This window comes from Rhynchophorus ferrugineus, unplaced genomic scaffold, assembly GCF_030347505.1.
Source record: "Rhynchophorus ferrugineus isolate W39M unplaced genomic scaffold, kcgeb_rfMv2 rfM2, whole genome shotgun sequence".
Taxonomy (NCBI): domain Eukaryota; kingdom Metazoa; phylum Arthropoda; class Insecta; order Coleoptera; family Curculionidae; genus Rhynchophorus; species Rhynchophorus ferrugineus.
Genome location: NW_027472581.1, coordinates 89956931 through 89981232, shown reverse-complemented (window position 1 = coordinate 89981232; position 24302 = coordinate 89956931). Strand labels below are relative to the sequence as shown.

The 24302-nt window shown below is 30.6% G+C and overlaps 2 protein-coding genes across 26 annotated transcripts in view; both read left to right on the top strand.

Annotated features, from left to right (window-relative positions):
* pHCl-1 (pH-sensitive chloride channel 1) overlaps window positions 1-19973 on the top strand; it is a 210879-nt gene extending 190906 nt beyond the window's left edge. For 8 of the 25 annotated variants that reach the window (XM_076396920.1, XM_076396917.1, XM_076396919.1 and 5 more), the window contains 3 exons: window positions 10917-10976; window positions 13577-13681; window positions 18035-19973. In XM_076396920.1, the coding sequence (XP_076253035.1) occupies window positions 10917-10976; window positions 13577-13681; window positions 18035-18193 (324 nt within the window). In that variant the 3' untranslated portion in view covers window positions 18194-19973. Of the gene's footprint in view, window positions 1-10626; window positions 10642-10916; window positions 10977-13576; window positions 13682-18034 lie in introns of all 25 variants that reach the window. The other 17 variants (XM_076396928.1, XM_076396930.1, XM_076396927.1 and 14 more) reach the window with 5 other exon arrangements.
* A 2244-nt stretch (window positions 19974-22217) lies between these two features.
* On the top strand, window positions 22218-23573 carry Rab27 (RAS oncogene family member Rab27). Its single transcript, XM_076396939.1, has 6 exons — window positions 22218-22357; window positions 22411-22555; window positions 22611-22678; window positions 22790-22904; window positions 23064-23176; window positions 23231-23573. The coding sequence occupies exons 2-6, from the start codon at window positions 22412-22414 to the stop codon at window positions 23424-23426; spliced, it is 636 nt and encodes a 211-aa protein (XP_076253054.1). The 5' UTR covers window positions 22218-22357; window position 22411; the 3' UTR covers window positions 23427-23573.
* Window positions 23574-24302: the final 729 nt, after the last annotated feature.

The following is a 24302-nucleotide window of genomic DNA, read 5'->3' as shown; positions in this document are numbered from 1 at the left end:
AGATATAAAGGAATTGAAAAACTGAAAGGTTTAGATCCGCTTTTACCACATCTTCGCGTCTAACTTTATGGCAAGCTTTATGGTTAGCTTGTTTTTAAGAAAAGAAAACAAACTTCAAGTTTTAAGAACATTTATAGATATTACACCCCAAAAATGTAATCTAAGATTTTATAATTACGTTTCTATCTTCGAACCAATTATCTGTACATGTCAGTTTACCATCCCTGTTCAAACTATTAGAAAGGAACCTAATTACCATTAATTCACCTATATTACATCTATATTTTTACGAAAAAAAAACTGGCATCATAGGTTAAAAATGTACCAAACCAGATGCAGAAAAGTTGAAAAACTGAACGATTTGGATGAGGTTTTACTATATCTTGACTTTTCGACAATTCTTATAATATCCAAAACATATAATTGCTCTTATATTGGCCAAACAGTGCCAATATATACTTCTACTATAGTAACTATTATTTCCAAAGATAAAACGTGAACTATTTTTTAACAGGCCTAATATATTCAAATTAATTTCGTATTTTTTAAAATATTTCACCATCAGTTGTATTCTTCAGAGGTTTATGTAGGTCGGAGCCTTTATTTCATATCAATTCTTATATTTTGCTTGCAAGAAGGTAACCATTTTAAATGGTGGTATCAAAAGTTAGAGCTATTTAAAACATATATTATATAAAACAGACAAAAATTAATTTTTAAATTTCTCCAACGTTCACTCTTCACCATTTCCTTGTTTTAATAGTTAGTCACGCACTAACTATTTATGTTTGAATATAACAAAATATCAAAGAAACGTATATTTCAAAGAAAAAAAGATACCAAAAACAACAAACTCAAGATTAAAATAAAATAATTTAAACTACTTGCAGGTTAATCAAAGTCAAACACCATGTAGTAATGGTCCTTCTTCATTTAAAAAAATGTCAGCGTTCTTTTTTTGAACATGTAGAGTCTTACGATTAAAGAGAATACAATAAATTATGGAACAAAAAAGAATCATTTTTTAAATTAATTAAAAACTAACGATTCATATATTTCAATATTTTATATATAAAATAAATAATTAAATAAAGTGTCTATAAAACTAATTATACTCTATTGTCATTAATGAAATAAGACATGAAGGGTTCTAATCTAAAATGAGTCAAATAATATTAGAAATGTATTATAGATAATTCGCAAACTAAAAAAAAACAAAACATTAGTACTGCTTGAAATAGATACTATTATCTGTAGTAATCTGAATTATCTGTAGTTAGTTGTAGACAGCGTGGTTGATAGAATACAGCAACATCTCAAAAAAGCCCCATGTGCTTACTAACAGAATTCTGCACGGCCAGTATACTTACCATTTTTCGTGCATGAGCATGCTACCTGCTCATGCGCAGCGTACATCCAATCAGTACTAACACTTAAAGTAAAAGCATGGTCAAGTAATCTAACATTGGCATGGTTCTACTTAAATCACTTTTTAGCACAAACGTACTTTATTAATGTTAACTTATGCTACACACTATTTAATTGTCTTGAACTAAAAAATATTATCTAAAAAAGTCTTGAATGAAAAGTTTATTCTTTAATTATTAATTAAAACACAGAGGGTGTTGTGGTAAAAACATAGACCTAACCTCATTTCAAAAACAGAATTATTCTAACTATTTTATTTGGATTTAAATAAACTATATATTAACTTGTCAGATGAACAGTCAGGTCTATAGAAACAATCCACATTCTATTTTTAAGTTCAAAAACCAAATTTTTTGTTTTAATTTAATTATTCTTCAAACATTACATATTTAACTACCACTAGAACATTTTTTAATTCACACATAATCTGTGTTTTAAAATAAAAATTAGGAACTAGAAAAGAGCTTTAACTTTAAAGACTATTTAAGAAGAACTATAATTCGGTATAGAAACAATATTTAAAATGGATGGAATGTTTCAAATTTAATATATTATAACTTAATTTATTGTAATAATAATTTTAACATTATATTATCAGTATAAAAAGTATATAGTGTATATCAGTAAAAAATGTTTCATAGATTATAATAATAACATTTTATTAGTAATTATTCAATGAACAGAATACTTATACAGTATTAATTAATTCTGATTGCCTTATAATGCTAAAGCAAAAGTATATTATTGCTGGTTTGGTGGAGCAGTGGTAAAGGCGATGGGATGGTCCCTCTACTGTTGCGATAGCCGCGAGTCGAATCCTGCTGAGGCATGGTCGTAAATTTATGTTTGTGATTGTTTAAAATTGGTGAATGTTCTAGGCAAGAGTATAAAATCCGACAAGGAAAATGATCCCAGTCGCGCCAGTAACCAGGCTGGGTAAGACCGGATGTTTTCTGGGATGATTTCTAAAGTTGGTCACTCGCCAGTCGGTAGGCTTAATGCTGAAGACCGTGGTTCGGAGCCCACGTTAAACTTTAGGCCCATTCTAGATAAACCCATAGTTGGTAAAAGGAGACTTTAAAATATATTTAAAAAAGAACAGTATATTATTAAATATTTATTATTATCCTGACCTGAGTGTCTTTTATTAGATACTCTTAATACAGTCTTAACTATAATGTTATTGTCATTAATAAATTTTTATAACCATTATATATGATAGTTATTCAATCTTTAGTTCGGGGAGAGAAGCGGCAACATGTTCAAATTTTTGTTATTCATTTTTGAACACAAGTGATTACAAAACTAACCTAATGAAGAGAAAACTTCTGGTGTCTAATTGGAGGACTACTATACTGTTGTATTAGCAATTACCAAAAGTTACCATCTTACCAAAACTTCACTTAAGACAATGATGAGTTAGGAAAAACATGAAGACAATGAATTGCAATTCTCAAAAGAACATTTAGACTTAGCAACTGATGAATAAACTACTTAATTATTGCGAGAGATGGAAAAATTCCAGAAGAGGGAAAATGGCTACAACACAAATTTATTGATTTTATCGCTTCCCAGACAAAAATACGAGTTTTTTGTGGAGTATGGATGCAAGAAGTTATGGGTTAGTCCGGGAAGACCATCTACATCAACTCCAAAGCGGGATATTCATGACATAAAGTCTCATGCATATAGTGGAATGCAAGGTGTTAAATCCGAATCAAACTATTACTGCAGATATATACCGACATCATTTGAACGACATATTGCTGCAAAAAATACCTACAATAGAAAGTAACAGATGCCAAGGCATTCTTGCGCATGACAAAGTTTACCCACAGGTTGCAATAGGATATTCTTTCTAATTACCATTAATTCAGATCGATGCAGCATGACTTGGAACAAAGTTGCTAAATACTAAAAACAAAAATCGATAATAAATAGATTGCACTGTGTGAGAAATTATTTTGTTCTATAACATTAAACAAGAACGGCTTTTTATGTCAAATTGTACCTGCTGAAGACAAAAACTTAAACGGATTTTTTGTAACATTTTAAAGTTATGATAAATTAAAGTACTATAAATAAATAAAGAGAGTATGTAAAATTTAAACCATATTTATTATATAAATATAATTAATTTTATAAAAAAAATAGCAATGTATATTTACAAATACACAATGAATCAAAATAAAAAGGGGCCATATATTCTGAAGAAAATGAAGAAATATTAACTTTTCTTCATGTCAACAGTAGAATCACCTTTCATTACAAACCAGCAGTAATCTGCTAACATTTTAGCATTTCGTCTTCCTTGATAAGACTCTTCTATCTGTTCACTCACCATTCCAAGATTAAGGGGGGAAAAATCGAAAGAAATAAAATAAAAACTCGGCATTTTCAACTTTAAGATTTCCTACAATCAAATGAATCACTTTCTTTAGAGATACTCAATCCGCCAACCCTTTCGCGGTAAGATTTTTATCGAATTCATTGTTTTTTATAAGTTTCCTTATTTGTGAGCCAACCAAAATGTCTTCTTTTTATTTGGAATCACTTAATTTAGAAAAGACAGTTTTCAAGTACAAAAATCCGTTACCGTTTTTATCCATGGCCTTTAAATGTAATGGTGGAATCACCTTTTCTTGTAGAATAAGAGATTCATATCTAACTTTTGATTTACCACAAACAAAGTCAGTTCTTTTTGGCCAATCTTTAACTTCGTAGTGGTTTTTGGTGTTTCTATTGTCCCACAAACAGATAAGACAACAATACTTCGTGAAACCACCCCATAGACCAAGCAATAGAGTAACAACTTTTAAATCACCACCAACTTTCCAATGTTTTCATACGTTTCTTTTAAGATTAATAAGTATGCAATAGGTACGAAAGGATATCGGCTGACATTGTTGAGTTATACAGCTTTTAAACATAAATAGTTTTCACACTATTACTAAGGAACGTGAGGTGTCGTAGACACTGGGCATTTTCAACTTTAAGATTTCCTAAAAATACATGAATCACTTTCTTTAGAGAGATATTCAATCCGCCAACTCTTTCGCGGTAAGATTTTCATCGAATTCACTGTTTTTTATAAGTTTCCTTATATGTGAGCCAACAAAAATGTCTTCTTTTTATTTGGAATCACTTAATTTAGAAAAAACAGTTTTCAAGTACAAAAATCCTTTACCGTTTTTATCCATGGCCTTGACAAAAATGTCTCACAAAACCAAGTTTTAAATGTAATGGTGGAATCACATTTTCTTGTAGAATAAGAGATTCATATTTAACGTTTGATTTACCACAAACAAAGTCAGTTCTTTTTGGCCAATCTTTAACTTCGTAGTGGTTTTTGGTATTTCTACTGTCCCACAAACAGATAAAACAACAATACTTGGTGAAACCTCCCCACAGACCAAGCAATAGAGTAACAACTTTTAAATCACCACCAACTTTCCAATGTTTTCATACGTTTCTTTTAAGATTAATGAGTATGCAATAGGTACGAAAAAAATATATTAGTTTTATATTTATGTTAACAATAGGGTTAAATATCAATGTCGTATAGTTCCATTTAGAAAATTACATTGGAAATAGGTTCACAACCCAACTATTGCCATACAAAATGTCTGTTATTAGTCCAAATCCAATTTGATCTCCATATAAATGTTTAAATATTTTCACTGAAATGAAACAAACCATTCCATGTGCGTATAAAAAAATGAAAATCGTCAGAAAAACCGCTGTGAGTTTAATACGTGCGGGGTATTCCCCCAGCACGGCAGAATTCCAATTTATCGGAAAACATTTCAATATAAAATGTTTACCTTTCTGACATCCGATACACTGTGTATTGAAGATAATATTTCCCCAAAGTGAAATACACCATGTAATAATATAAATCTTCTTCTTTTTATAGTAACGAGCAGGTCGCGTCCTTTTCTTTATTTCAGACTTGACAGATTTATGATCGAAATTCTCTTTAAATTTGCCACTGATCTGGTTCTGGTACTAAAACGAAAAGTATTAGGTTTCAATCTTTCTAAATCATATAGTCTATCATTGTTCTGTTATACAACGTTCGGCAAAAGTCTCGTTACCATTTTGATTACCTATAACTTTGCTCAAAGGAAAGATAAGTAAGTTTGGTTTTCATAAAAAGTTTATTTGGTTTTTTCGTTATGATTGTTATGAATTATATCGGCTAGATGGTGACCGCGATTCGCTATGCAACTTTCGGCTGTTCTTAAGGCATTTTTCATGACATCCTGCAATATCCAAGAATTTCTTCAATTTCGTGACATATTGTCTTGAAGATGTTGAATCAGTTGGAGCTGTTAAATCCGGAGATCTAGCTGGCCATGTTATATTCCCACTTGGCGCGTCTTCATGGAAAAACGCCATTCAACAATTGAATTGTTGGACGATCTGTGGGTACTGTGGCCCCATCTTGCTGAAACCACAAGTCATCTAGTCCTTGGTCTGCCATTTCAGATACAAGAACACTTCCAATCATGTCTTGGTACCGTTCAACAGTAACAGTAACTGTAACACTTTGGTTATTTTCAAAAAGGGATCAATGATCTTACACTGTAATTAGTGTAAATTATCAACAAATAAAAGGGCTCCAAATACAGCCCGCTAAGAAGGCTAACGAAGAAGTGGCGAAGAACTATTTTTATTCTAGCCTAAAACCAAGCGGTGGAATGCACGACGCATACCTGATCGCGGAGACTTGTCCTGGAGGGGCTGGATTATGCGGAACTACTTCTGACCTTACCAATAAACTAAACCAAACACCCCACAGTTGACCCCTGTGGATCACTACTGCTACTACATTAAATTTGGGGATATGGCACAGATCAAGTTCACGGTGACGCGGTTATAAGCATCCAGCATGTTTACCAGCTCGCTCGCGAACGAGCGCGTTTTCAGAAGAATTTGAGCAGAGTTGTTGTTTGTGGAAGGATTGAAATATGAAGTCCTTAATTTCCGAGTCAGTTTTTCTGTAAATTTGATTATTTCTAACAATCCATGGAGTGTTTAAGGTTCTCCTGTGGAGCTTATTTTGGAAAACTTGAAGCCGTTTCACCTGGTTGGATATAACAAAGTTGATGCAGACATTAGATCCGTAGATGAGTACGGACCGAATTAACATCTTTTAAAATAAGCATTTGATGGAGATAGAGGGTCAGATCAGAGAGGTCAGATAGCAGGTGGATTGCTTTCTATATTTGGGAATGCCAACCGAACCGTCGGTTGAAGAGGAATAAGAACTAGTTAACTAGTTAATTATATAATTTCGCTAGTTTTTCATTAACAGGTTCGTTGAACTTGGTGATAATTAAAGCCCACTGCTCTTAAATCAAGAAGAACAAGGTCGTGGAATAATATGACTTGATTGAAAGAATGTTGTAAGAAAAGGCTCAGGATTGTAAAAAAATGGAAAGTCATCAAGGATTGGTACACTAAGTTTAGACGTGGTGAAATAAGCACCGAAGACGGTGAACGCAGTGGACGCCCAAAAAATGTTGTTACCGATCGGAAACATTTTAAAAAACCACAAAATTATTTTGCATGACCGTATATTGAAATTGAATGAAATAGCAGACACTCTAAAGATATCAACTGAACGTGTATATCATATCATTCACGAATATTTCGATATGAAAAAGCTCTGTGTAAAGTGGGTGCCACGCGAGCTCACTTTTGACCAAAAACAATGACGAGTTGATGATTCGGAGCAGTGTTTGAAGATGATCAAGCGTAATAAACCCGAGTTTTTGCGTCGATATGTGACAATGGATGAAACATGGCTCCATCATTTCACTCTGAAGTCTAATCGACTGTCATCCTAGTGGACTGCATACGATGAACCTGGGAGAGGGTGGGAAAACGCAACAGTCGACTGGCAAGTTTATAGCGTCTGTATTTTGAGATGCACATGGAATAATTTTCATTGGCTACCTGGAAAAAGGAAGGACCATCAACAGTTATTGCATAGCGTTATGGATGGGACTGTTTGAAGGACGAAATCGCCGCAAGACGGCCGCATTTAAAGAAAGAAAGCACTGCTTCACCAAGACAATGCACCGTGTTACAAGTCAGTGAAAACGATGGCAGAAATGGAGGAATTGGGTTTCGAATTGCTTCCTCATCCACCGTATTCTCCAGATCTAGCCCCCAGCGACTATATCCTGTTCTCAGATCTCAAAAGAATGCTCGCTGCAAAATTTTCGTGGAATGAGGAGATGATCGCCGAAACTGAGGCCTACTTTAAAGCAAAGGCAAGGTAATACAAAATGGTATCGAAATGTTGGAGGGTCGCTATAATCTTGATCTTGTTCAAAAATAGAAAACTAAATGAATAAAAAAACGCTCACATATTGAAATAAACTTGAGAAAAAAGAAATACTTGAAACTCACAACGCGTAACATATTTTTTATTCTCATTATAGAAAAAAGGCCTTATCTACAACCAATCTCCAGATAACGACTATTACTGGAACTATCTACATAACTCACCCTCCCACCATTGCCGGAGGGCGATTTATTGGCTTGAGGTGTTAGGGATCCGTCGGGGTTAACGGCCAAAGTGGCGATTCAGTTACCCGCAGGCTCTGAGGGACAAAACTCGTTACGATTTTTTAACCAGTTGAAAATGGCTCCCGCAGGAATTTAATTTAGATGAAACGCATATTTGGGATTGCCTCCGGATGTTGAGTTATGGATTTCGAACAGTCGCGTTCTTGTTGGAAAAAAGAAATATTTCATTATATAAATTAACTCTGTCGTTATTTAGTACCAATGCTGCCTCTTAATTTTGAAAATTCTACGGTCAATGGTGGGAGAAGAAGAATACATATAATAAGAATCAATTATTTGTTCCCATAGTCGCTTTACCTAGCTTGTGTCCTCTCTGTTCCTACTTTCTAAGTACTCTTCCACTGATTCAATTTTGAGGTCTTTTCTTAGTTTTTTACTTCCCATCTTTGTTACGTCCTGACTCTGAGGGTATCCGTTTCTACTGCTTGTATCTTGCTTTTATCTCTCTTTAACTCTTTTTTTAATGACCAAGTCTGGTTTTCCACTACTTTTTATTTCTATATCCAGATATTTAAATCAATTAACTTGTTCTATTTTACATCCTCAATTTGGATATTTAGTACTTCGGGGTCTCCTGTTCATATGCTTGTTCATTCCGTGTTCTCTTAGTGTTTAAAACCTTGTAGATGTTGTAGTCTACCACTTCTTATTATTACATAATCTGCAAAAACTCCTGTTTTTGTGTTTTTTTTTTATTAAACCTATTTCCACTTTTTATTTTTTCCACTTCTGATTTTACAATATTTTCTGGAACTTGCTCGTATATCTTCAGGAGTCTGCACAACCGAAATATCCCTCTCTAATTATTACAGTCTTTTTTATCTCCCTTTTTATGTATCCGAGTAGTAAGTGCTATTTGCCAATCCAATGGGATTTGTTTCCCTTTCTACATTCTATTGTTAATTTGCACTAATAATGCAATAGCTTTTTGACCCACTTTTTTCAAGGAAAAACCCTAGCCGTACCAAGAAGACAAAGCACAGACAGAATGGACGCTAAATATAACACAATACACCGTGGCACAAAAGAGTTTTTTGCAAAAACTGCAGAAAATATTGTGATAATTTTATTAAATCACATAAATTTAACAAAACCACAATAAATAACAATAAAATGGACCTTTAGCATAATATACGCAGCCGAAACAGCTACGTTTGTTTTATATCCTAAATACATAATAAAATGAGTTAGAATAGAGTCGAAACTTAATACAATAGTACATAAACATATGGAAAATCCAATGAAACAAAAATAAGTTTATTACAGTACAATACTTTCATCTTAGGATAAATTAAACTTTCATGCAGTTCTTTTGAGACACCTTGTATGTATAGTGTTGTATATATATACAAGATTAATACTGGACAGATAAGAATAAGATGTATAAGAATAAGATTGCTTCAGATGATACTATCGACAGAACAGAAATTATGGCAATATCCTTGATACAAAACATATAGTAGCTTAATAACGTGGAATAAAATTAGTCGAATAAAAATATACGTTAATACACATCTTACTATACACAATTACACTGATTATAGCGATCCCTCCAACTTTTCCATACCATTTTTGTAGTACGATTTGTCCTTTACTTTAAAATAGGCCTCAGTTTCGGTGATCACCTCTTCATTCGACGAATTTTCTTCCCAGCGAGCATTCTTTTGAGATATGAGAACAGGAAATAGTCGCTGGGGGGTAGATCTGGAGAATACGGTGGATGAGGAAGCAATTCGAAGCCCAATTCATTAATTTTTGCCATCATTTTGACTGATTTGTGACACGGTGCAATGTGTTGGTGAAGCAGCACTTTCTTTTTCTTCAAATGCGGCCGTTTTCCGACGATTTCGTCCTTCAAACCGTTCAATGACGCTATGCAATAGTCGCTGTTGATGGTCCTTCCTTTTTAAGGTAGTAACGTAACGTTTTAAAGTAGTCGCGTTTTCTCACGCTTTCGAGCATCGTGTGCAGTCCACTCGGATGACTGTCGATTAGACTTCGGAGTGAAATTATGGAGCCATGTTTCATCCATTGTCACATATCAACGCAAAAACTCGGGTTTATTACGCTTGATGATCCTCAAACACTGCTCCGAATCATCAATTCGTCGTTGTTTTTGGTCAAAAGTGATCTCGCGCGGCACCCACTTTGTACAGAGCTTTCTCATACCCAAATTTTCGTGTATGATGTGATATACCCTTTCGTTTAATTTCAATTTACAATCAATGTTATTTTTTCCTTCAAAAAGGATCAAATCAAAAATCAAAAAGGATATGTTTTCCTTTTTGATCCTGGCGGTACTGTTATGCAGCTATATCAAGACCCGATAGCATAATATTTTAAAAAAGTAATTTAACTGAAAAAGATATTCCATCCATTTTAATAACCCAATAATTACTATGAAATCATCGAAAAAAATATAATTCATTTAAATTTACAATACATTATTAGACAATACAACAATTTACAAGAAAAAAACGTGTTAAAAGTGTTTTAGAATCAATCAATCAGTCATACTCTTTCATCATTTCACATTGTAGTGAGTAAATTTATTGACAAACTATATATTTTTGATGAAACACACACACGCTGAAGGAAGCCTACAGTGCCGTAAGTTTTCATCTGATATCTGTGTAAACTTATCGATTAGAACATTAGTTCTGCCGAGACCATATTAGAAACATGATTTTTCCATTACCATTTTTAGTTTAGACAAGCTTAAATAGCCTTCCAGCAGTCAGCTTCTTATCTCAACGCTAATAACCTGCTTTAGCTTTGACATGTTAACGTTCGTAACTTAGTTATTGGTCATAATTTACACAAAAAGTATGAAATATATGAAGCGATTTATTAGTGTCTTAATTAATTGTTGATTGTTTCATCAGGAGACTGCACAACAAGAATATTTTTCCACATTCTGTGAAAGTCCTTTTAATCATAATCTAGTAAGTTAGTTAAGTGAAATAACAAGAATCAGTAGCAGTGATTAACATAGCAATCTCTAAAATCGAGTAGAATAAATTCCTACAACTAATAAGTCATTCTTGGTTTTATATATTAACTCATTCGATATATCCCAAGTAGAGTTTAATCATACTAGGTTATCATGTGGTATTTTGTGTAAAATATAATATTTTGCCAGTCTTCTTGTTTATTATATCATGTTGCATACATATCCTGTAATACAAGTAAACTTAAATTGATATTTATTCCTTGAAACAGTATAGTTATTATGTCGATACAAAACAGTTTAAAATGTGAAAAAAAATAATTTCCTTAATATATTATAGACAGTCATTAAGTTGACAAGAAAGTAACTTTGGTTTATCATTATTATTATATATTATATTATTATAAAAACTTTTACAAAATAGAAATGTATATATGATGATAAATTGGTTTGGTTTGGTTTGATCTTACTCAATCTATATACTGATAATATTTACATGTAATGTGATATAAAATTTGATTATCTTATGCCTACGTTCCATTGTTATCTCAAAGTGTACTATTCCTGAACGATAGTCAATATTCCAATAATTTTCAACCAATACTTACTGTGGGTTCATCAGGACTTCCAATATTCTTCGCTATACCACACAATACTTTCTATAATCCGAACCCATGTCTTTTTATGTTCGCACTGTGTCTTGCATCCAAAAAATAGATTTTACCACAGAAATCTAATAGGAATTTGTTCATCCTTTGACAAATATTCGAATGTTCTGTAACAGTATCCAGCAAGTATCGGAGCTATGCAGAATAATTAACAAAAAAAGCTGAATTTTAATCTTAATTGTTTTATTTTCTTTAGAAGATTCTCAGTAGACATATATTTCAGTATACCTGGTGTAATATATTTTGTGGTTGAATAAACTTCCTCATGTTCTAATAACTAAAAGTTTCAGAGTTCAATGTAATGCTACAATAACATTCACTGAAGGTTGTGAATATCTGAACAGAATTTTCGTTTTGTAGATGTTTTAAAATAAAAGATAACTGTGCTAGTTATTTTTTTAAATCTATTTCTTTCCCTCCATAATAATCTTCCATGGATTCAATGTATTTATTCCGATTTTTTTGGCTTTGAATCAATTGTTAATTTTGGTTTGTCGAATAATCCTTAAAACTGACAGGGTGTTCCCAATTTTCCCAGTTGAACCAAGAAAATAGGACGATGATGGATTGACGTGAGTTGCATTTTTGGTGAAAAAATCGACGAGGATCAATATTATGTGAGTAGGCATAGTGAAAAAGCTGAAAAAAAGTCATTTAAGTTCAGTCTAATTGTCATTTTTTTAATAGTTTTTATGTTTAGGTATAGATTTTCTACTAAATTTCAAAGAAAAATATCCCAAAACCATTCTTAATATTTTCAAAGATTCAACCAAGTTCAACAAAAAAATTTGAGCTTCACAATTTGAATTTCATTTAAAGAGTGTTTCGAATTAAATTCCCGATATTTGTGAACTACCTCGTGATAACATTCAAAAACAAATAATAATTGGTTTGAGAAGCTATGAAAAAAGTCAAAAGCCATTAGCCAACATTACTTATAAACTGTATAGTGTAGATTTAGATGTGGATTAATGATGATGATGATGATGATGGTGATATAACAATGTAGAATGAAAAATAATAACGAGAAGAAACAATTCACTAAATTTTCATCTATAAAAACACGAGCTAATTTAATAAAAATGTTGTCTATTGAAGCACCTTTATTAATAGTGGTGAACTAATTTAACTTAAACTATTATGCTGGTATTATAAGGAAGTAAGCAACACAGTATGACAGTGTTAAATATCACAAATCATCAAAAACATGTCTTGAAGGGGCAACATTGGAGAGAGATATATAGTGATCGAATGAATGTAACCACTTATTAAGGGGCAAACATCATCAGAAACCCAAAGATACTTGTCTCAGTTAGAATTTAAATCCGATAAAAGAAAGCTGGGCAATCTTAACCAAGAAAGTTTTGAGTTAAAAACCAAATCATAATATTTCACAACCCAAACTAGAAAATAAATTATATTTTTATAAAAACAATAAGTTTATAATTGTTTACAAATAACATATATCCCACAAAAAAATGTTATAGATCTACAGAAACATTTTAGCTGTTGGCTCATTTTTCTCTTAACTTTCACGTAACTAAAACGTAATATAGAGGGATTTTGTTGCGAAATTACATTCTTGTCAACCAAATAACATAGCTTATGATGATTTAGTCAAGTTTTCAATATAATTTTAGTCTAAAGATGTAAAAATGATTTTATTTGGTATGTTTCGTTTAGTTTAAGAAATATTTTCGTAACTTTATTTCTACTAAATGTGTTTCAATAAAACATATTACAAATCTATTTTCAATTATTATGAAAATAACTGTCTTAATATTATACTGTTTTAATTAGTAAACATTCATACACAATATAAGTTTACTTGGTTACAAAGTTTTGGGTTATATCGTCAAGTCAATAATCCAAATACTTATCCGTTGCCTGAAACATGTTTAATCTTTATATATTTTTACTAATTCAGGGTGATAAGAAGCGGGACTCTACCACGGTGGCCAACGAAATAGTGACGTGCCCTAGTTGTGGACCAAATCCTTGCAGTCACACAAATAATGGATGTCCAGCGGAGGTAAATGTTTGTATTCGTATGCATCCCAATATGTATTGATAATGCATGTATTTGTTGTAAACTCTTCATCATCTATACACCATGACATTTATAACAATATGACAAGCAAATAGTTTTAGTTTTGTGTCCTGAAAGAATAAGATATTACCATCTATGGGGATTGTTGTGTAAGTTCGTAGAAAACCAAAAAGAAAATTTATTGTTAATACTTTGTTACTAGTTGTTGCGGACTAGCCTACAATTGGTTTTTACAAAAACTTAAAATCTCAGTATATACGAGAGAACCCTACTTAGACTATATAGTAATAATAAGCGTTGGGAACTATCGACTGAAAACAGTCGAAACAGTCGATAGTCAAAAAACTAGCTACTATAGTAATTACTATGTTCAGTCAAATGCACGATTCGGCAGTTTTATTCAATTTGTGATATTATAAGTAGATGTACGAATCCTTTCCTGTATAAAATGTGAGAGAGAAAAGGACGGAGACAATTGCTTGGAGCAGTTAATTTTATATGTGCTTATACTTTCCAACGGTAGTATAAGCGAGACGGAGATGTACATATTCCTTCACGTACCAACTTTAAAAAAGAAAAGGAAAAAAAATTACTGAATACTATTAACATGCAATTAATAATTTAATTTTAAACGAAGTAGAATTACTTTTATATTTGAATGTTCCGTGGATCTGTAGAAAGGATTGGAATTTTTCTATGAAATGGACTAATACTCCACAAATGTTTTATCGTATTTGAATATGTTAATTTCTATTTTCAAGTAATATTAATATATTACTTGAAAATTATCATAGTTGATAAATATAGATAACACAATAGAACTTAAACAAAACCTAAAAACTAAAGATGTACAATAACCGTATTTATAGTAAATAAAAATGAAACATATACCTAATCATAGGAAAAAAACCATTTTATGACATAATTAAAAGTAATCACACAATAACTACTAGAACTTTTTAAATTAAAAAAATGCTTTATTTATTATTGAACGGAAATAGTGTTTAAATCTCGAGAGAGTAATCGAAATATATTATTGCCATAAAAACAGTCAAAAATATTTTACTATTTATAATATTTTACTATTATATTGAAAAATATCGTTCCAAAATGCTGCTATATTAATATACAATATATTGTTATTTACAAGCAAACTACCAAAAAAATCATAAAACTATATATATTATAAATAAATCTATGTAAGCATAAAATGGGTACATTTTTGTCAAGGTCGCGGCTAGGACGACAGAGCTAGAACGTGTCGAATGAAACTAGTAGAACCAAAAATAGTAACTAAAAGTACACGACTGGAACAGTCAAAATCAGTCTGACCGAAAATAGAGACCGAAAACAGTCGACTGAAACAGTCACTGGTAAAAAGTAATAAAATCAGTCGAACCAAAAATATCAACTGAAACAGTCGATAGTAAAAAGTGGTTAATTACTAAACAGCCGATAGTCGATTTCATTGGATAGTTCCCAACACTAGTAATAATGTTCATATTATTAACATTGCTGTTTTTTCTGTTAAATTCCTCAGTTCACTGCAGCACAAGATCAAAATGATTGGATACTTTTAAGTCTGTCTCTCACATTAACACAACAGTGGCGTCTCTCCTTATATCTCCTCAGTGTAGATCCATATAGATATATAGACATAGATTCGTATAATATCTGGGTTCTTGTTTAGAACTTTGCTCTGAAAATTTACTGGTATTTTATTTACCAGGTCTCCCGGAAAGTCAATAATAATTTGTAGAAAAAAACATCATTTTCAAGAAAATGGAAAACTTTATTTATTCCATCTATTACCCATTTGATTCTATATATATTGCCTATCTTTCATTTCTAACTCCTTCGTCGGACGGGGTAAGGTCTGGATAGTGCGGCGGGTTCGATAATATGTCCCGTCCCATCCAAGTGCTTTCAACGCTTATTTGACCGGTCTTGCATCAAGAGACGGCAGATTATCATGCTGTAAAATCACTTTACCCTACCTTCGGGCCCATTCTTGACGTTCTTCGAACAATGCATGGTTCAAATTGATCATTTGGTGTGGGTAGCGATCACTATTAACTGTTTCGCCAGGTTTCAATAGTTCGTAATATACCACGCCACTCTGGTCTCCCAAAATACAGAGCACTGTCTTGAGACCAAAACGATTTGGACTTCACTCGTCACTATTCGATGCAAAAATTACTTCCGATCATACCTTCGAAGCGGCATTTCACAGACGATTTTTAGATTATCCATATGCCTGTCATTCAATAGATGTAAAACCCATCTTCCCATCTTTTGGATTTTCCCCATTGCTTGTAATCGATTTCAAATAGTTTCTTGGGCCATATTTTACGCTTCTGCCAATTGTTTTTGGATTTGGGTTGGGTCTTCATTCATTCAGTTTCGCATCTTCAAACTTTGGAGTTCTCTGTCTTGCACATCAAAATCACGGCTTTTCAATTTTCGAAACCACGCCTCACACGTTTTTGAGGTTAGAACATGCCTACCATAAGTTACTATCGGCAAACAATGACCTTCAGTGGCTATTTTCCTTCGATTACATAATAAAAGCTATTCGTGCCGCCAATGCACGTTTTCAGGCACGAAATTTTTTCAAACATTTCAAAGAGATATAAATCTATGACGGTGTTACTTTCGCAAAATATAACATGTATAGCTTAAAAATTTTAATATCAGTAAAATAAAATGACATACCTGTCAAAACATAACATTGCATCCTAGCGACATCTGTTAGAAAAACCGGTAATCTACACTGGGTCTATATCAGACAGGACTGGTAGAAATTTATGATAAAATATAGAAACTATTGAACATTTTATTTATTCATCCCATCAAAACATAAAGATCATACGTAATAGTAAAGATGACGTAGTTAGTATATAATTTCAATTTTGATACAATTACAATAAGAGCAAAAAATAGCAAATATAGTTCTGGAGAAACACCGCGCACGCACATTTAATTTGCAACGTTGCCAGTTGTTAAAAATTATACCAACATTTGAAGTATATAACATAAGTAGAATTAATTTTGTTGCATTTACAAGTTAACTTAGTATTTCTGTTGAGACTTAAGTGAAAATTCGTTGGTAGATATTTTATCTTCTATAAAATAAAAAAATGTAATATGAAGAACCTTTTATAAACATCGTTAATTTTAAAATAATTTTGAAAAGCAAAAATGAGAAAATAAAACAATATAGTCTATTCAGTTTTTTTGTACGTAAGTCATCAAGATGTTTAATGTATTGCCTGCCGCAATTTGTCAATTCGTTTCAGAATATTTTCCTTCTTATTTTATTCTGGTTAAAAAGAGACACAATGCTGTCTGATTAGTTCAAACGCGTAAACAAATGAGCCTGTAAAAAGGCGTCCGGTTGTCAGACCTATGCAAAATTCTTGAAAGCATTAGTAATTGAGGTTATAATTCTAACCTATAAACTATTGTGGCTGCATAACTAACTGTAATTTTTAAATGTACTATAATGTTAAAATAAATTTTATTTCATAATATTTTTATTCAATTATTTTATTTAGGTTGGAATTTTGTTGTATATCAAAGCCAAACTGAATTAAAACTCAGAGTTGACGCGGCAACATCGCGACGTTTTGACGTCACAAATTTACATGACGTTTGTACAAAATAAGTTTGAATACACTATATGTAATTATTTATCAATATATAGACATTACAATAACAGACCAAAATTATAGTTCTTGTAAAAAGAGTTTAATATATATTTTCAAATTCACAAATTAATATAAGATTTCACTTGAAACTCTGGTTCAAATTTAACCAAGTTTACTATCTCTTATTTTAAGTTTATATATTATCTCTAAGTTATATAACCCTTTATACACATATTTGATTTTTAATCGGATATATCGGTCAAAAACATATCGGCCAAAAATATGAAAATAAATATCGATATCTTTTCAACATCCCTAATTGACAAATCGATGATTTATCCGCTAAACAAAAAAAAATTAACCTTATAAATCAAAACTACTACCAACACCAGGAAAAATTCAAAATTGCTGTTTTAGTTCATTGGATTCTACTTCTCGATTGCTTGTAAATGGCAACATCGTAAAATCAGGCGGAAACTACCGAAGTTTACCGAATACTGATTAGGATTTTCAAGAAATAACCACTACTCCATGGAACAACCCATTGATTTGTTCCAATTTCTCTGAATGAATATTGTAAATTACAAAACGCATATAAAACAAGGCCTGTGTTTTAATTGATAAGTGTTTAGTGCATGCTTACATATTAGTCTTAAATCACAAATAATAATTCTACCTTGAATAGGCTGCTGTGTTGCAGGTGAGAAAAAAAGAACCGCCACATCCCATCAGGGTAGCGAAGACTATCGACGTCATAGCTCGCATCACCTTTCCCACAGCCTTCGCTGTCTTTCTCATCTTCTTCTTTTATCACTATAAGAGCTTCACAAATGCGCACGAATAAACAAGCACACCGTATGGAGATGGAAGTATGGACGTTTTATGTACTCGATTGTGTTGCCTGGAACTGAACTAAGTACATATCAAGTGAAATCTCAGTGATTATGCTACAGTGTACTTAAACCTAGTGTAAAATTAAATTATTAATTATTTCGAAACGGTTTCATGCAAGAGAATGTTCGCAAAATGGGTAACCATTGAAGCACTGTATATATTTTTTGAAATACTGGTCGTTTTATAAATGTTATTTATATTTAAATCGTTTATACCTACCAAAAGCTTTCAAATATTAGAATGTAACAAATAAGGACGTTCGTATAAAGTAATTTAACTCATTTATTGTAGAAAACAACCTAAAATACCAACCTATACAGTATAATTATATTAAATAAGTCAATTTATATGTAAAAAACAAATATTTTAGATTATATTCTACAAATTTAACGAATAACGGGATAAATTGCAACGTATTACTGCTACAATGAATGTTTTAAATTACTCTGAACTTATATTTATATAAGTCGATCTAATCGATATTTAGAAGTGCTTAAGTAAAAAAACCTTTGTTTGAAGTTAGTAAACTATAATTTACTCTGAAGATTTAATACGTTCGATACTATTACCCCTATGTAACAAAAATAAATGTATTTTTCAATCATATTGAATATTTTAAAGAGTCTGGAGGTAATAGCTCTCTATTTTTAACATTTATTAGAAGCATTATATTGTCTGTTGCAAAAATGTTTCTTTTATCGACCTTTTTAAACCTATATTAAAAGCGTTATATCAAAAACAATGTCTGTTTTATCGACCTTCAAATATGTTTAGTAGTGACATTGATTCAAATTAAATATCATTAGTTTTTTTTTTAATAACAAAGATATATTTTTATGTATATTATTTTATGACAAATATGTTTAAAAGGCGTAATATTGAATCATTAAAACGTTAAAATAATTTATTTTTAATAATAAAACAAATGATATCAAGAATTTATAAATAAAATAAATATAGGGAGTAAAATTTTTTTAAAACATTAAGAGCGTACATAGAAAATCCGCAGAAAAAAATTAATAAATATACGTTGTTACTTGTTGTCTAAATTCTACGTATTATGTTATTAACTAACTCTGCTTAGAATATAATTTTTTTATAGCTAATCAAATTCTCAAATTTCCTGTAAAGCAATAAGAAAATATTTATCTAGATACCTACTTTTTATAGTTTTAAGAAATTTAACAACATAAATGTAAATGAAGATATATATGTAAAAACCCTCGATATAATACCTTTTACGCTTCAAATGTGCTGTCATTATAGTTTATAAGATTGATATTGAGTTATTTACCTAGATTTGATTGTGTTTGTTCGATCTTTATCAATATTTTGACGATTTAATAATAAAATATTTAAATAGTTACTGGATGAAGATTTAGCAAATATTTTGATTATATCTTTAAAGTTAAGTTATACGTGCTAAATATTGTTATTAAATCTTTATCAGTTACATATACTGTTATGCAACTAAAATTACACCTTGTTTAAAGAAAATTGGTTATGTTACTCAATTAATTTCAAAATATTTACATTGTTTATGAAAATAAAACAAACTTGAATGTGTGGAATAGTTACTGGATAAAGATTTAACAAGTATTTAGTGGTATTTGACACCACCTTCTGTGATTTCAAGTAATCTTTTGTGTGTACCTGATTTAGAGAACTCATTATATTACTTGTGTAGCGCTTAGTTAATAAATAAAATACAACTACACATTTTAATTTTAGTAATTACGGTTATTGTTTTTTATTTGTAGGTTTAATTTGTATTTTACATTCCAATGTTATTAAAACGAGATATTTCAGATTGTTGCTGTGATATCAAACTAAATAAGGGTAACATTTTTACTTCTAAAGAAGTAAAACATTAAATAATAAAAGGTATTAATATAGCAGTTACTTATATGAGATATCTCATTTTAATTAACTTAATTCAATAATAAAATAGGCAATAGACAGGAATCACATATAAATGTTTAAACCAATTTGTAAATTAGCTACCCCTTTCGTTGGAATTATTATCAAAGGTATTTGTATCATATATGCCTTGAGCACGTATAGAGCAAAATCTGTGATGATTGACTGATGAGCTATGTTGCTTATTTGAACCAATTTAACAGTAGAAAGCAATCGTTGTAACTGATGCTGAATTACTGATAATTACATTAGAAGCTCCGATTTTTATCTGTATTATAAATACAATGCACTTGTCTTACAGAAATTACTATTAATGATAATAAAGGAATATATTTCAAAGTTATATTAGATTTAAAAACACTCAGACAGTGTTCGGGAACTTTGGTGATACCCAAAGTTTTTTCGTTTTAAATTTCTGAATGTGCAGCATCTCCCTAACGATATCTGTTTAACATTTTAGTGTAATAAATAATTAAACAATTGAAGTACCTTAGTCAAAAAACAATTGATACATGACTCTAAAACAAAAAAGAGAAGAGTGACCATTGCAAAGTGTTAAAAAACTTATTTCTAATAATACTTTAAGAGGAAGTGTCCAAAAAATATCAAATATATTATCTTACTGATTTGTATTAAAAGTTTGTCTCTAGATCCGAGTTTAAGTGATATATATTGTATATATTATCAAATATCGGCTTTAGAAATATATGTATATAATTAATTATTGATAATTTACTGTTTACTTAACTCAACGTGAACTATTTAAAGTTTAAAAAACGTAAAAACCCCTACATGTTGCTACATGATGCTACAAAACGAGTTCGGCATTTTTTAAACTTTAAAGTCAGTATTTCATCTATTTGCCTGTAGCTTTAAAACGACTTCAGTGACGTGTTAAACATTGAAGCTAATCTATAGTTATTTACAGATCTTGTACACTATAGATTTCGATTTAAATCAAGTATGCTGGGTTTAACAACCAACATTAACATTAAGCCCAACATTAGCCATAATATGTTAAGTGATAATCCGCACCAAATTAGATTTAGATCAATTTAGTCAATGCTTGAACGAAGCAACAATAATTTAGGCAAATTGTTGTAAACCTACTCTAGAAGCTACATAATAACCAAATGTAAATAAATTTGCACACATCGAAAACTATTTTACCAACACATATATACTTATTACAAAATAATCCTTTCATTCGTTAAATTTTAAAATAAATATTTTTAAAATTCTGTTGTTTTTGTTCTATATATTTTAAACGTTCTTTCACGACAGACATCCCAGATATGTGTGATTATAAATAAAAGGAGAAAATAATTTTGATGGCAAAATGGCGAAGGGATTTTTTATTATTGTCTTATTTTTATTGTGTTGTTAAAAGATACTTTCGTACGTCAATCAGTATCACATATTGATAAACATATTTCAGGTTTGGCCAACACATATATACTTATCAAAAACAAGAAATGCAATAATGAGAACAAAACATTTACACTGAATCTACTTACAATACATTAAAATATAATATAGTAATTTTGCTATCATTTTACGCAAGTAATCTTAACCATTTTATCTTAGTAATGATTTTTAATGCACAAAATATTTTAAAGTAATTTTATTTTAAAAATTCATGTAAGTGAACGTTTTGTAGCTTCTAAATACGGTTCTGACTATTATCGATCAATAACCCAATTCTACAAATCTATTTTTAGACGAAATTTTGACAACGTTGCAAATAAATTTAAGGTATTTCAGGTAAAAGTCATTAATATATTATTGCAATCATTATATTGTTCCTTGCTAAATAATAATTAACAGATGCATATAAAAAAACATCAATAATAAATGATATTACCGCTTTGATTGCAAAATGAATTATTATTATATTGCTTTAGTACTTTTATAATAATCATTGCCCCAACCTAACGCACTTTATTAAAATATGCAGGGGCTTGTATTTATATTCAATTATTTCCTTACATTTCTCGAATTATACAGCGTTGCCAAATTTATGTTTGATAAGTTTTGCGGCTCTTCCTGTTGATATTCAAATCTGACAGGTGGTTTGAATGGAAAACACGGCTTTTCTATAGGGCTTTTAACGAAGTTTAGCGGAATCCTGAAGCTGTGTGGATCAATTTTAGACTAAATGAGTTACTAATAACGCGATTACATCTCTGTTAAGGTATTTTAAACCCAATATACAGCAAAACGATTATTAATTATTATCGCTGTTAGAATGGACTACGATTATTTGATAAAATTTCTTGCTCTTGGAGATTCTGGAGTTGGGAAAACGAGTTTTTTATACCAGTATACAGATGGCACATTCAACTCAAGATTTATTTCAACAGTTGGTATTGATTTTCGTGAAAAGCGAATGGTAAGAATTTTGTTTCATTCATAGTAATGTACCATATGAAATAATATATTTGAAGATATACCAGTCAAAAGGACGTAATTATCGAGTAAATCTACAGTTGTGGGATACAGCAGGACAAGAAAGGTATTTTTCATTGATATATCTAAAATTGTTTAACATATATTCTAGTGGTTGCCTTAAAATATTAGGATAATTTAGAACAACAAACTCATAATTTTGTAATTGTTTGCCTAGATTCCGCAGTCTAACCACGGCATTTTATAGAGATGCTATGGGATTTTTACTGCTCTTCGATTTAACTAATGAACATTCATTTCTTGAAATTCGTAATTGGATAGAGCAACTTAGGGTATGATGCTATTAATCGAAAGATTTTCCTGTGTACACTCACCGTATGCTTTGCACTTATATTTTTTGCACCTTTTTGAATTTTTTTTTGTTTACTTAGTGGTGTTGTTAATTTGTTTAGCACAGTTTTAAAAAAATTATTACTAAGTATGTTTTTTAGGTACATGCTTATTGTGAAACACCTGATATAGTATTATGTGGGAATAAAGCTGATTTGGAGGAACGCAGAATAGTTACAGAATGGAGGGCTAGAGAATTTGCAGAAACTAATGGGTATTAATATTAAATATTATGTGAGTGATATCATAAAAACAACTTAATTTTTAGTCTTCCATACTTAGAAACATCAGCAGCTACTGGGCAAAATGTGTCCAGAGCAGTTGAGACATTATTAGAGAAAGTAATGGTGCGAATGGAAACAGCTGTTGATATGGCTATGTTACCCGGTCATAGAGGGATGTGTAAAGATCCTAACGAGGCTACTTTAGCAGCTACATCTCCAGCTCATAAATGCAGTTGCTAAGTAGATTTAAATTGTTACTACTCTTTTGAGATATTGATGTTGCAGAATAATGTTTGTGGAAAAAATGCATATATTGATATTGTGAAAAGAATGTGTTAGTGATGGTATATAGTTTATTGATAATTTATAAATGTATTTTACCCAATATGGCCTAAAATAACATTGTTATCAGGATATGTGATGTTATGTGGGGATAATAATAATTGTAAGCAAATCTTTTAAATTACACGTTTAATTTTATAGTAGTTCATTAAACGTAATTTAGAATATAAAGTCAAATCTCCTTATGTTGTAGTAAAATTAGTATAGGTCAGTATTCTTTGTTATATTTTTATAGTGGTGTGTTTATTTATTATTTATTTCACTAAATAGTCATTAAAAGATGTCTTTAATACTTCCCCATAAGTAAAAAAAACAAATAGTATTAATTTATATATCATAGTATTTAAAAAGTATTCTAGAAGTATTAAGACTATTATTACATAATGTAATTATTTTGGTATATATCAGACTAGCTTTTTTATCAGTAATGGTAATACAATGAAAATATTTATATATAATATTTGTTTTATTTATAATTGAAATATACCCCCTTTAATATGGGACGACCATTTAATATATTTTATCACATGAAAGCTTCAAATTTATTTTTACTTACCCTATAAATTACACAAAGTAACGACAATATGGTGAATGTACTTTTAACATTTTTATACATTTTGAATATTTCTGTAAAGTATTTTTCAGCAATTTTTAAATAATTCGCTTTCAAATTTACATATATAGAACATATCTGCTATTGCTAAGACACTACCATATTTATCAAAAATATAATAAGGCAATATTATAATAAATTAATATATATGAAAAAATGGC